The following is a 15444-nucleotide window of genomic DNA, read 5'->3' as shown; positions in this document are numbered from 1 at the left end:
TAAAATTGAAAGCATGATTGTGGATTGGTATCACTGTGTGAATAAGAAAATTATTTTACTCCAAGACTCAAGAGTACTGTGCAGATTTGAGGCATAAAGGCTCTTATAGAAAATAAAATACAGGTTCTAACAGTAGGATTGATTTGATTTAATAAATACCAAGCATGGCTATATAAAGGCATCACTTTTTATCTAGAACTGCAAATATCTTGTATCCACATCCTTACTCTCAGTGAGGTTATGATAACGGTAAATTCTCTTGGTTAATAGTCTTTCATAGATCTGACATTTGTTCCTCAGAAAACTTAATGGCTCTACTCCAGGTAGCCCAGTGATTCTCCCAGAAAACTTACTATAGAATTAAATTAGTCATTGCATGTTTTTTAGACACTCTTAGCTTTTTCTGAGAAATGTAATATGGTATCTGTAGGTGTTTCTTCAAGAGAAGAAATTAATTGGGTGTGGTAGTGCATACCGGTAATTCCAGTGCTTGGGAGACAGAGGCAGGAGAATCACCACAATTTGGGGGCCAGACTGGTCTACATAGTAAGTTCTAGGCAAGCCAGGCCTATAGCAAGGTCCCTCTCCAAACAACCCCAGGGAAAGGCTAGAGAGATGACCCAGCAGCCCAGCATTGCTGCTCTGCAGGGAGCAGGGGCTCCGTTTCAAGCACTCACACAGCTCCTCACAACCACCTGTCACTCCAGCTCTAAGGAGACCCACACCCTTCCGACCTTCGCAGGCACCAGGCATGCATGTGGTGCCCATGCAGGCAAGATACTCATTTACATACATACATATTTGAAAAGAGTGAGAACATGTAAACATGTTTCCAGTCAACACTGAGTTTAGTAATCGTACCCATCTTCCCCCTGCTAGTCTGATAATTACACAACATTCTGCTTACACTCTACTCTCGGGGTACACACCTGTAATCTCTACTAGTTGGGAGGCTAAGGTCGAAGAACCACAAGTTAAAGGTCTGCATGCCTACAGGGTGAGCTCAGGGTCAGGTCAAGCAACTAGTGAGACTTTATGTCAGAAGGTACAAAGATGGCTAGGGATATAGCTCCGTGCTCTAGAGTCTTTGCCTGACAAGAGGAGGCCTTGAGTTCAGTCTCTTGTACTGCAGTAAATAAGTGGCTTTCATTATTAATCAAGAATCTTTTAACATGTTAGTGATTTTGCTACCAAAACCTGTTCTGCATTTTACAAACTCAGTGTCATATATATTGATTTTATGTATCCTAATTTTTCCTTAACATCTATTCATTTCTCTGTATTACCTTGAACAGATGCGTTCGGGTCAGCTTTCTCGAAAACTGTGGGGATCTAGTAAGCGGCTCAGCCAGATTTCAGCTGGAGAAACCGAATATAATACCCAAGATCTGAAGTGATTGTTATTTCCACCTTGTGTGATGGAGAACGGAGCTTCATTTACTGCTTTGTCACTTTAGCTACATCTCTCTACTCTCTGAAAGTCTAAAGTGTTTTATCCTAAAAATAATTAAGGATTACCACAGTTTGATATCTGTGAAGGTGTAGGTGGAGCTGGACTTTATGGCACAGGCCTGTAATGCTAACTTTTGAGAGGCTGAGGCAGGTGGATCTTAAGTTCAAGGACAGCCTGGGCTACATAGCAAGGCTTATCCCAAAAATTCAATACATAAATAAAGAGTAAAAATAAAGTTGTATATTGTGCGAAAGCCATTTTAAAAGTTTCATCAACAGTGAATCAAGTTTTGTTAACCAGTAGTGAAATTGAATTGAGAAAATATATTTGATTCCATTTGGTAACCCATTCCTAAATCATTCAATCCATTTTTAAAAACAAACTTCTAATATTATATATTTAGATTGAATTCCCTTAATCTAAGTAGCAAAATTTAAGACATTTCCAATAAAGTAGTATAGATAATGGAGAGTTGAGAGATGTGGCTTTTCATGTATTCTTTAGATAATCATTTTACCGTTTACTTGCCATGATGTTAAAAATATAACCTTTTAGGCATTTGTTGTACAATTGAGTTTTCAAAAGTTTCAGGTCTGCACAGTTGAATTAAATATAAATATTGAAATAATACATTAGTTTATTTCCCTGCCCCTACTATTTAATATATTACTAATAAAAATATTTAATTGCATTATTATCCTTAAGTAACAGAAATTGAACAGGAAAAAGAAAAACGAGATAATTTTTACAAGTGTATTTCATTAATAGTTTATTTAAGCAGAAATGCTAATTGTGGCTGTGGCCAGCCAGTCCTTTGAGTAACATTTGCAGCACAGTTGACGTCTGTGAAATTCAGTATTTTGTGAATTTGTCTTTGTTAAGCAAAAACTGTGCTCTCTTGGTAGTTAATCACTTTTCCTCTGATGATCATGAGTTGTCGGTAATGTTCTAAAGGTCCTGAAAGATGGAGTGGGACTTCATGATCCAGAGTAATGGTGTAGGTAAAGTAAGCTGTCTACTGCTTGTCATAGACCCCGTCAGGAGGAGAGCCATTGTGTTAGAGGTTGTTAAATAGTACTGTAGATTTAATGTTGGAAGTAAAAAGGCTGACTGATTTCATTTGGAATTCTAAGTAATTGTTATTTGTTTTTGCAAAATTGACTTCTGAGTTAGGTCAAAGAAGTTTTACAACTACCAGTATTGGTAATCTGAGATTCCACAGGCTTTGGGAAGATTTGTAAATCTCTGAAGTTGTACAGAAATTTATATGTTGAGGCTATTTTCAGGAAAGACTATTGCATGGCTTTCTTAAAATGATCTATGGGCAACAACAAATGACTTTACAATGGTAGCCTTTCAGAATTATATTCTTTTTTATTCTGCTGCTCATACATTTCCTTATACCTAACTGTCTTTTCAGTTGAATCCTGAAGAAATTTTGATTTTCTGTTTTTCTCTCTCCTGTTGACCATAGTATCCAGGGGTCTTTTTTCTTTATACTCCCATAAAATAAGTTTTAAAAAATTCAGATGTAAAAGATTATGTTTAGGAAATTTTTCCAACATTTTGGTTTCTTGTGGGTCAGGATTAGTAAAACACTGCAAAATCACTTTCTGTTTAATCGGTTAAAATTGTCTGATTCAGGAAAAAGTAGCTGTGTTTTAGACAAAGAACACTAAAATCAACTGGTACAAAAGTAGAATTTGTGTAAATATATTTCCTTTTTGAAAGACTTTAAGAGTTTGTTGGAGTCTCCCAAGTCTGTAGAGGGGATTACGGTATATGAAACATCTCTTCTTTTCGTTTCCCTCCTCCACACTCAGGTGCTACAGCCATGGTGCCTCCGGGGCCATCTATCCCCATAAACATTTTTAGGGAGTTCAAGTCAGAACCAACATGATTGGGTGATTTTTTTCTTGGTTTGGGGGGTTTTCGAGACAGGGTTGCTCTGTGTAGTCTTGGCTGTCCTGGAATTCACCCTGTAGATCAGGCTGGCCTCAAACTCACAGAGATCCTCCTGCCTCTGCTGGGATTAAAGGTGTGCACCACCACTGCCGGGCAATGATTAGTATTCAGTGCGTAGTAGACCGCTTGCCTACATTGTTCGAGAGCCTGGCTTTACTTCCTAGCATGGACAAGAGAGACAGAAAAAACACAGACAGATACTGACTGACTCTAAATCAAGACTTGGTAAGGGTTTCTTTTGTCAATTTATCCACAAATTCCTTGTTTTTGAAACCACTTAATACTGGATTTAAAAATTATCTTATTTATTTAAGAATCACAGAAACTTTGGTAATCCGAGAAAAGCAATCCTACATATGTGGTGTTGGACTGTGCTACTTTTTAGTGGGAAACTGAACAAACATTATTTCCTTATAACATGAATGTGACGCCTTGTTCAGTTTCACAGAGGTCTGGCCCAGACCAGTGTTAGATGTTAAAAGGAGACTTATTCCTGATAATTGTTTTCAGATTTAGAAAATACCAGCAATATTCTTGAAGAATGAACTTTTTGTTTTGTTGTTTTTTGTTTGTTTGTTTTTCGAGACAGGGTTTCTCTGTGTAGCTCTGGCCGTCCAGGAACTCCCTCTGTAGACCAGGCTGGCCTCTAACTCAGAGATCTGCCTGACTCTGCCTCCTGAATGCTGGGATTAAAAGTGTGCCCCACCACCACCCAGCCAAGAATGAACTTTTGTGTTAATTAAAATAAGCAAATCTATTGGGACTATTATCTGGTAATATATTCCTCATGTAAACAGTAGATCCATGAAATTAAAAGTTGCTAGATAATGTCACTGGGAAGATAAACTTTTACAGAGTGGAATGTAAATGTTATCCATAGAGATATCTATAGTGTAAGTGGAAGAAATTATTAGAATGGATTGATAGCTGGATATTTTAGTTAATGAGTATCAAATCTCAAGTTGGCTACTGTTGGTGTCAACTCATCTTTTCAGAACTTCTCATCTGCTTTTGTTTCTTGATAGTGGTGACCATGAATATTAAAATCTTAGCATCTTGGTAATGAGAGATTTATACTAAGATAATGTTCTTAACTTTGGAAAGTGAGGTCAGAAGTTGTTTTGCTGTTGTTGCTGCTGGTGGTGGTGTGTGTGTTTGTCTGTGTGTATACATATGTATACAATCACTATATGTACTTAAGAGAATAAAAAAATGTAATATATAACTCCCCCCAGTCAGTATTCTGTCATTACTTAGGTAAAATTGAAGAACAGGGAAGTCAGGGAACTGCAGAAATAAAGATTAGCACTAACTCTTTGTAGCCAGTGTCACCTGTGAAGGACGTTTCTCTGACTTTCCTTCAGTCACAGTGCAGCATCCTTCGGTGGGAGCAGAGTGTCTGCAGAGTCATAGCTGCTCTTTCCTTGTGACGTTCTTCTGTGGGCTTCTTCACAGAGCTGACACACACGGAAATGCTGCATTCTGCCAAAGGAGTAAGCACGCCCCAGAAAAGGAGAATTTAGACATGGAAGTTGACTCAGTTCTTCTTTGTGTTCCTTTTCAAACATGCTAAGAAAGTGAAATTGAGTGTCAATTTTTGTTTAGTGATGATAGAGGCCATGGCATTTGTCTGTAAGTACAACATTATTTTTACTAAAGATATCTCTAAGGAAAGCTTTTCATTGAATTTTGAGAGGTTAGTTCCTTTAAAATATTTGTTTGTAAAATAAATAGCATCATCTGTGCCTCCTTTCCACTAGAAACATGTGAGTAGACCAGCCTGGTCTACAGAGCTAGTTCCAGGACAGCCAGAGCTGTTACACAAAGAAACCCTATCTTGAAAAACCAAAAAAACCAACCAAACAAAACCATGTGAGTCCTTTTACTAAACTGAGTATGAACAAAGTTTTAAATGCATAATTCCATGTATCTGGGATGTGTGTGTCTAAAGGTGTTCTCACTTCTCAAATTGCTAAACCCATTTTCTTTCTTTTTTTTTTTTGTTTTTTTGTTTGTGTTTTGTTTTGTTTTGTTTTGTTTTTTTTGAGACAGGGTTTCTCTGTGTAGCTTTGCGCCTTTCCTGGAACTCACTTGGTAGCCCAGGCTGGCCTCCAACTCACAGAAATCCGCCTGGCTCTGCCTCCCGAGTGCTGGGATTAAAGGCGTGCACCACCACCGCCCGGCTAAACCCATTTTCTTAACCCCATTTTTGTGTTTGAGTGGTATGTACAAAATGAAATGTATTATTTTTACCTGTTATTTTCATTTTTCATCTAGACCCAAACCTTGATGTAAGTGTTCTGTCTCTAACAAACTATTCTTTCCCAATAACTGAGCATTCTTAAACATCTTTATATTGGCAGCAGGTACTTAGTCTCAGTAATTTTCCTAAAATGTGTGTGTGTGTGTGTGTGTGTCATGTACGTAGCATTGGGTTTGTTTGAGATGATCCCATATAGACATTGTTCTGAAGAATTTCCTCAGAGTGCTTTTCCTGGTGGCATTAGATAACAATACAGTGTTATCAGCCTTTAATATTATTTACATATTCACATATTACTTACATAATTTAAACGAAGCATTTTCAATGCCAGTGCTTATCTCCAACCCCGCCCAGTATCGTAGTGTCTTTGTTTCATATGGACAGAGCCACTGTATTTCCTTTTCATTATTGAAAAGTTTATTAATCTTACCATGAACTCTCTTTAGACCTTTCATATCTGAAAATTATAATTAACATTTACTCCAATAACATTGTCTGTTTGCTAATATTAGTTCCTAATGCCTATCAGTCAATATTTCCCACACTGATAAAGATTAAATTTTTTTCCAGTGTTGGGGATTGAACTCAGGGCCTTGTGCATGTTAGGCAAGAATAAAAAACATTAGTAATCAGTGCTAAAAGAACAACAGAATCAGATATCTTGTAGTATTGAAGTTGTATGTAGCTAAAAGTTTTCCTGTGCTCGCCGGCACCAAGGTCCCACAGCCACTTATAAAATTCCTGTGTCCTGCCTGGTCCTGCAGCCACTCAGACCCAAGTAAACACAGAGGCTTATATTATTTTTAAACTATGGCCATGGCAGGCTTCTTGCTAGCTAGCTCTTATATTTATATCTATAAATCTATACTTCGCCATGTGGCTCATGGCTTATTGGTATCTTTACATCTTGCTTCTGGTGGTGGCGGCTGGCATTATCTCCTTGCCTCTCCTTTCTTTTCCTGTCTGTTTTGACTTCCTGCCTGCCTCTAAGCTGCCTTGCATAGGCCAAATAGCTGTATTTATCAACCAGTCAGAGCAACACATATTCACAGCACATAGAAAGATGTCCACAGCAGTTGTAATGAGTAGAGTTCTTCCACTATGAAAGCATATTCTTTAATTTTCATAGGTTTTTAGACTTGGGCTAGGGATGTATCTTAGTGATGGAATGCTTTCGTGTGAAGCCCTGGGTTTGGGGTCCTGGGTAGGCTTCTTTACCCCAGCACTGGGACAGCATAGGACCTCACACATAGGAGGAGGGTTCTACCACTGACCTCTGCACCCTCAGTTCAGAGCATGGCTCCTAATCTGAGGTCGCAGATCAGACTTGTCTGTAGGGATTAATAAATAGGCTATGCCTTGGTACTACTTAGGTTTTTCACTGGTTTTAATCAATGCCAGGTCTCAAAAATTATATGTATGTACATACAATGTATATAAGTGAATATGTGCCTAAATTGCAGATACATTTTTATTTATTGAAAATCATGTGACCATCTTGGAATATAGGATTTATATCTCTTCTCTGCCTTTTGGCTGCCATGAAGTATATAATATAAAAATTTTATGTGGTTTTATTTATTATAAAAATCCTCATGTAAAAATGGCCACATTCTCAACTGAAGTCCTTTTGGCTATCATAGTTACTCATTAGGCAGATTTTCTTTGACTGGTATCTTTACTGACACCACACAGAAATAGTTTCTAAACACACTGCAGGATTTGGACACATGAAGATAATTCTTTTAGTGTCAAATAAAAAGACACAAATTCAGCGGTATATATCTTTCCGTAATGCATAAAGCAAGATGAAAGTCACAGATTCAATATTCTTTTCTCTATGATACAGTTTTCATGTTAACTTTGAAAATACATATCTTGCATATATTAGCATAACAATAGCCAGATTTCATCATTTGAGAAATTAGGCAAAGTGGTACATGCACATGGTTCCAATTACTTGGGAGACTGAGATGGACAGATCACCTGGGCTGAGAAGTTCAGGATCAGCCTGGACAATGTAGTAAGACTTCCATTTCAAAAATGAGTAAATAATTTTCAAAGTTTACTGTTAAAGAAGGGCTGCTGCTGTGTGTTTCCTTCATAATGGCTTCCTAGTAACTTTCATGGAATAGTTACAACGTGTTTCACTGCTTTATAGTGCTGTGGTAAATTAGCAATGTAACATGAGACTGAGAACAGCGAGGATTTAGCTGAGATTGAAATACAAACTATTTTTAAAAGAAGTCTTGCCAGGCAGTGGTGGTGACTCAGAGACAGGCAGATCTCAGTGAATTTGAGGCCAGCCAAGTCTACAGAGTGGGTTCCAGGACAGCCAGGACTGTTATATAGAGGATCCTTGTCTCGGAAAACAAAAAACAAACAAACAAAAGAGAAGTCTTATTCCAATTAAGATTTTATTTAAGTAATATATTCTGTTGACCTTATATTAAAATTACAGGCTCTTTGATAGTGTAGTCAAGTTGAGAATTAGGCTTTAATGTTCCTTTTGTGTGTGTGTGTGTGTGTGTGTGTGTGTGTGTGTGTGTGTGTGTTGGTTTTTGGGACAGATTCTCACTGTATAGCCTTGGCTGGCCTGGAAGTACCTATGTCAACTAGGTTGGTCTCAGACTCAGAGATCCATCTGCCTCTGCCTTCCAAGTGCTGAGATTTTCAAGAATATACATAATTATTTTGCTCCTCAGAAGTAATTCTGGCAGGGAGTTATCAGTAGTTAAATTTACTTGAAAATAGCTTAAACTCATATTATATTGGAACTAAAGAAAAGAATTTTTGGAAGTTTAAATGTTTTATTAGGTAATCCCTAATGACTTGCATATAGTTTTATACTCCTTCCAAAATTATGGTATGTTACAGTGGCTTTTTTTTTTTTTTAAGACAGGATTTCTCTATGTAGCTCTGACTATCCTGGAACATGCTCTGTAGACCAGGCTGGCCTTGAACTCACAGAGATCTACCTGTCTTTGCCTCCCAAGTGCTGGGACTAAAGGTGTGAACTACCACCACCAGCTTACAATGACTCATATTGCTAAAAGCCTTTTACATTTTGGACACTTTTTTCTCCTATTCTGCCTTTTACTGCTCATAGACATCACCACAAGCATTTTATATGTAGTTACTGCTACTTAAAGTCAGGTTTACATAAGAAAACTCTTTAGGAAGCCTCGTGACTTTCTGCCAGATTCTTTTACAGGATGAACTTCCCTTTCTCCATCAGTTTGCTTTTGTACAGTTGGAGAAAAAAAAATATCAAAACACACTCTGGATAGCCGTTTTCTATCAAATTCATTGTTAAATTAAGGCAAAATAAACATTTGATGAGTTTGACAGTTTTTCTGGGACTCAGATTAATTAGAAGCATTTCAGATTTAACAAGGTGACAGTTTCTTGATTATGTGAATATACACTAGTTCAGAAGGGTTAGCTGAACATTGAAAATGACTTGCTTAAAAACAAAGTACTTAGTAGCTGAGTGTGGTGGTACACCTGTAATCCTGATGCAGGAGTATTGTCTCAAGTTTGTGGGCTACCCTGGGCTATAGAATGAAGTCTGTCTCTGTGTCTGTGTGTGTGTCTGTCTGTCCCCCACCGCAAAACCTTAGAAATTGTGCTGCTAGTTACTATTTAAGGAGTCGTGTGTTTATCTTAAGATGTCCCTTTTCGTTTGTTCCACTGGAATTGGTTGCATGAACAAAAAGAGTAATAATAAGCCTCTTCATGTTGAATTATTGACTTGTAAACTGTGACTCATTGAGTTTTTGTATGAAAAAGGGGTTCAAAGTTGAGCAAAGCAAATTTTAGACTTTATAAGGATGTAAATAACTTTAATTAGCATTCTGATAACAAAATTACTGTTTGGTACAATTGATTCTGCTTTCATTCTGAATTTAAATATACAAGGTGTATTTTGTTTTGTCATATAAATATTTTTAAGAACTTCAGTGAATGTATATGAGTTAATGTTTGATTTGTTTCTGTATAGTATAATCAAAAACAGTTGAAAGTTTCGCACTTTGTTAGTCCCTTGGAAATTTATACTGTAATGTTTTTTAAGAATGTACATTTATTTTGTACATAATAAATTAGCTTTGTATATGACAGCGGGTTTGAATCAAATAAAAAGATGGCATTACTTCCGTCATTTGGTTGCGGTTCTCAGTTCATGGAGTGTGACCAGAATCTGCAGTGCCTGCTCAGTTCTTTGAGTAGACAAAGAACTGAACGCAGTCGTTAGTAAACAGAAATCCAGGAACTATTTGTTTCTCGGAAGGGAATCTCCTGTGATCTGCACAAGGTGAGTATTAATGTTATTTCATCAGGCTCTGTTATTCACAAAGACTTTGATTTTAAATCATCCCAAAAACATTGTTCCAGTGTTTTCTCAATAAGCAGTCATCCTAATTTTCATGTTTTGTTAACCAGATAATGGATTCAGTTTTTTAAAATTTCACTTTCATAATCAAAATATTTTATGCATTAGCCTTTCAATTTTATCCACCTAACTCTTAAACCCTGGACTTTAAACCTGATGGACAGGTGTTCTGCTCTTGAGCTACACTCCCAGCCTTCCTTCATGCATCAGCTTTGTTACAGCAGCGTGACAAATGCCTCAGCTTCACAACAGTAGTGAACAGTAACTTCGGGACCTTGAGCTGGTCACAATACTACATTTTAGGGACGGTTCTTCACCAGAATTAGAAACTTTCTGCACGAATTCATCAAGAATCCTAAATCGGTGCACAAAGCCAGGCTAATGGCAAGATTAGTCAAAACTGCCTTTTTTTTTTTCAATCCTTAAGACCATATCAGGCGCTGGGCGGTGGTGGCGCACGCCTTTAATCCCAGCACTCGGGAGGCAGAGGAGGCAGAGGCAGGCGGATCTCTGTGAGTTCGAGGCCAGCCTGGGCTACCAAGTGAGTTCCAGGAAAGGCGCAAAAGCTACACAAGAGAAACCCTGTCTCGAAAAACCAAAAAAAAAAAAAAAAAAAAAAAAGACCATATCAGGTATCAGATAAATGTTTTCAAATGGTAATAAAACTTACATTTTCTTGTCATTTAATATCACATCAGTTAACTGTAAACAGAGGCAGATCTCTGTCCTGTACACCCCCGCAGGCGCTTCCCAAATTACCATACAGAGGCTTGTATTAGTTATAAGTACTTGGCCAATGGCTCGGGCTTGTTACTAGCTCGTACATCTAAATTAACCCATTCCTATTCATCTGTGCATCAACACATGGCTCTTGACTTACAGGTCCTTGGCATCTTGCTCCTTGGGCAGCTGGCTGGCTGGCTGGCATCTGTCTTGACTCCACCCTTCTTCATCTTCATCTTCAGTTTGATTGTACCACCTAACTTGATTCTGCCTCACCATTGGTCAAACAACTTTATTATCAACCAGTGAGAGCAACACATAGTCACAGCGTACAGAAGGACCATCCCACTGCAGTTAACAAAGTCATAATTTTGTGCTTTGGGGCTTATTTCTTAAAAAGATTGCAAAAACAAAAAACAAAAAAACCACCCAAATGATGCTGTTGCAATAACAATCCCCATCTTATTATTTATTTTAAAAAGAACTGAATCCTGGCAATGGTGGTGCACACCTTTAATCCCAGTACTTGGGAGGCAGAGGCAGATGGATCTCTGTGAGCTGAAGCCAGCCTGATCTACAGATCTAGTTTCAGGACAGCCAGGGCAGTTACAGAGGGAAACCCTGTCTCACATTAAAAAAAAAAAAAAAAAACAACTCGAGAGTTGGCTCAGCAGTTAAGAATACTTGTTGCTCTTACAGAGGACCCAAGTTCAATTCCCAGTACCCACATAGTGACTCACAGCCGTCAGTAACTCCAGTCCCCAGGGGTCTGATGCCCTCTTCCAGGCATGCACTCATACACATAAAATAATAACATACATATTTTTCAGAAAGGTTTCTCAGAGCCTGTAGTGATACCAACCAGTACACAGGATGGTTGTTGAATCCTGGTTTAACGACATTGACGGGGCTGGGGAGATGACTGGGTAGGTAGAGCACGTCCGACTGGAGTTGGGGTCCCCAGCACCAGATAGGCTGGCAGTGGGCCTGTGATGCCAGCTCTGGAGAGTGCAGAGACAAAGGGTCTCTGCAGCAAACTGACAAGCTAGACCAGCCAGATAGGTGGACTCTGGATTCAGTTGTGAGCAGCTGCCTCAGTGAATAGAGTGATTGAGGAAGGCTGCTAACATCACACACACATGAACACGCAGCCTTTCCACACATGAATGTGCTCACACATACAAAGAAAACATTCGTCAATCATAAATACATAAACTAATCGGAAGAAGTCCTCTTCAATATACTGTATTTCCAATAGGATTTTATTAATTTTTTTAGTTTTGAATTGTTTTTGTGTGTCACAATCTCACACTTTAGTCTAAGGTGGCCTGGAACTCACCATGTACCCATGGCTGGCTTCACTCATAATAATCCTGCCTCGACCTTTTGTGTGCCAGATTACTGGTGTGAACCACTATTGGCTTATCATTTTACTTAGGTATAATATTTATCTAATTCTATATAATTTCAGGCCATAGAGTTAGTAATAAATTGTGATGTTACTTTGACCCCAAAGAAATAATTCATATTGATTTTAAATATTTTGAATTTTAAAATATTTTATAAGAACTTAATTTTTTAAATATTTAAATTTTTTAAGTAGGAGTTTTAAAACACCTAAGAATTTAGAATCACAAAACTGAAAACTTTGCTGTTGTCATTTGAGATAGGTCTCACCATATGGCCCAAGATAACATAGAACTCACATAGGCTGGCCTTGAACCTTTGGCAACCCTCCTGCCTCTGACTCCTGAGTGCTGGTATTATGTGCATGTACCTCCATGCCTGGCTCTGAAACTTATTTTTTAAATTCAGTGTGAGTATGTACTGAAGTATGTAAACATGTTCTCAAGGGGGAAGCCATGTCTGTGTTAAAGGTTTTACGAGGCTGAGTGATCAGAACTTTGTAATTGTGGGCAATTGGAATGGTAGAGATGCAGTCAAAATTATCTCAGGCTATGTTCAGTCTCCTTAGTTGCCCACCTTTGTGCCTGACCTGGTATCTTTTCAACTAGGTAAATTAAGTAAAACTTGTATTATACCAGGAGCCTCCAACCCAAAAGCTAAGAATGACATCAGAAACTAGTAGTTTCCCCAGCTTTGCGGTAACTAGTTGTCTTAATTTTCTGTTGCTGTGACAAAGCACCAGGATCAAAAGCAACTCATAAGAGGAAGCATTTAATTGGACTTGTGGTTTCAGAGGGTTAGAGTCCATGATGACAGAGAAAAGGCTGCAGAAATAGCTCAGAGCTCACAGAGGCAGAGAGAACTAATTGGGAATGGGTGGGGCTGGCTGCTTTTGAAATTGCAGAGTTCAACTCCAGTAGGGCAACACCTAATCCTTCCCAGACCCACCAACAAGGAGCCACATATTCAAACAGTGGCCTGTGGAGTCCACTGGTGTTTTTTTTTTTTTTTTTACTCTTTTTCTCTTTTGGCTCTTTAGGGGGCCTACCACCCAGCTCCCAAAGAAATACACAAACAGAGGCTTACTCTTATGAATGCCTGGCCTTAGCTTGGCTTGTTTCTAGCCAGTTTTTCTTAAATTGTCCCATCTACCTTTGTCAGTAACCATTATCAGGAGCTATTGCTACAGGATTATGGAGTAAGAATTCAGCTGTCATTTACAAGGTCAACCCACCAGAACCCTTGGATTAAGCCAAGACGTGAGATGTGTTAGAGTTATCGCCTTTTGAATGAACTGGCTGTTTCTTGTTGTAGACTTCTTGTGCAGTTACAGCTATGGTATCGCCTCATTACCATACATTGTCATAGAATGTGTATATATAATCTCATGATTACATCTCAATCTTATGGGCACATATATCCGTGGATGGTCAGGAAGATGACTCTTATCTGTATAATTTTGATATATAGAAAATATACTAGGAGATGCTTCATACCCAGATCTATTGTCTCACGAGACTATAGACTCTTAAAGCCTGCTTTGTCCCTTTTCCTCAGACTAATGAAAATAACAATCTCACCTCAGTCTAACACAAACTGCACGCATTTAGCTCATTTTTACTTCAGAGCAAGTTCAAACTAGACTAAAGGCCTTTGTAAATAGATGGGTAAAAACACTTGCTGTACAAGTCTGATGACTTTCCATCCCCAGAAATCATGGTAGAAGGAGAAAACTTGAAATTTGTCCTTTGACATCCACTTGCTCACCATTCATGTGGGCAACTACAATCTCTCTCTCTCTCTCTCTCTCTCTCTCACACACACACACACACACACACACACACACACACAAGGTTGGAGTAAAAGAACCTATAATTGCTGATGGCCAGCCATCAAGGGAAATCCTCCTTGGCAAATTTTAGCCGAGAAAACCAACAAAGCTTGTGGATTTACTGTTATTCAATAAATTTTGACACAATATAAAAATACAGACATGTTTCTGATTCTGACATGCTCACAGTTTGAATCATTACCATATTTAAATTCTTTTTTATAAAAGAGGTAACAATTTCTTTTTTTTTTTTAAAGATTTATTTATTTATTATGTATACAGTGTTCTGTCTGCATGTATCCCTGCAGGCCAGAAGAAGGCACCAGATCTCATTACAGATGGTTGTGAGCCATCATGTGGTTGCTGGGGATTGAACTCAGGACCTTTGGAAGAGCAAGCAATACTCTTAACCTCTGAGCCATCTCTCCAGCCCAAGAGGTAACAATTTCAATATGTGAATATTTACAATATGCCAGAAGTTTAACCTGGTCAAGCCAAGACAAAAATTGTGGGTATCAGTGCAAAACTTGTGAAAGTATATACTATATATGGTTATTAAGCTAATTTTAAAGCCTTAAAACACAGAAAGAAGTGGTAGATAGCTACTTGTCTCTGGCATTGTGTGCTGCTGGGAACACACCCAGAACTGTCTGTTAAAGTGCTCCACCACTGATCTATATTCATTCTCATGGTTTTAGACGGGCTCCATTTTTGAACCTTGCCTCTGTGGATACAGTTCAGAGGGCATCAGGCTAGAAGATAGTTTAAGACTAAAAAATCTTGAGGGTCTCAGATACCTAGCAGGTACAGGCATGGTTTTGATCCCTGACACCAGGAAGGGTGAGGTCCAGATGCTATGGGAGATTGGTTCCTAAAGTTATTGCTTTATGGCTACATTGTGCATTTCAAAATTTTTTCTGGTGTTGATCCAGACCATCATTTTGATGGGAAATAAAAACAAACCCTTGAAACATTTCAGGGCAGTTTTAAATACATTCAGAGAGTTGAAAGTACAGCTTTTGCTGTGTGTGTGTGGTGGTACATGCTTATCATTCCAGCTACTTGCAAACTAAGGCAAGATCATGGTTGGTGTGAGTTTTGCAACTCTCGGGAAAGGTATCCTGACTACTCGGGTAGTCAGGTGACACCTTGAGCTGCTAAGACAGCTCTGACGGCTGGAGCTGTGATGAGACGGCTCAGCCCTGGAAGGTGAGGTATTCCGGATACCTCGAGCTGCTTAGGACAGCTCAGCCCTGGAGGTATCCTGGATGCCTTGAGCTGCTTAGGACAGCTCTGCCGACTGGAGCTGCAATGAGACAGCTCAGCCCTGGAAGGGAAGGTATCCTGACTGCTCTGGAGAGTCAGGCCTGGAGCTGCTAGGACAGCTCAGCAGGGAAGGGTATCCTGAC

General features: G+C 38.7%; 1 protein-coding gene across 4 annotated transcripts in view; it reads left to right on the top strand.

Annotated features, from left to right (window-relative positions):
• Nbeal1 (neurobeachin like 1) overlaps window positions 1-4643 on the top strand; it is a 148268-nt gene extending 143625 nt beyond the window's left edge. For all 4 annotated transcript variants that reach the window (XM_076550315.1, XM_076550313.1, XM_076550312.1 and 1 more), the window contains one exon: window positions 1296-4643. In XM_076550315.1, coding sequence (XP_076406430.1) covers window positions 1296-1397 — 102 coding nt within the window. In that variant the 3' untranslated portion in view covers window positions 1398-4643. The remainder of the gene's footprint in view (window positions 1-1295) is intronic.
• The last annotated feature ends 10801 nt before the right edge of the window (window positions 4644-15444 follow it).

The sequence above is a fragment of the Peromyscus maniculatus genome, chromosome 13 (genome assembly GCF_049852395.1).
Source record: "Peromyscus maniculatus bairdii isolate BWxNUB_F1_BW_parent chromosome 13, HU_Pman_BW_mat_3.1, whole genome shotgun sequence".
NCBI classification, from domain to species: Eukaryota; Metazoa; Chordata; class Mammalia; order Rodentia; family Cricetidae; genus Peromyscus; species Peromyscus maniculatus.
The sequence above is the reverse complement of the archived record's forward strand: the minus strand, read 5'-3'. Positions and strand labels throughout refer to the sequence as shown.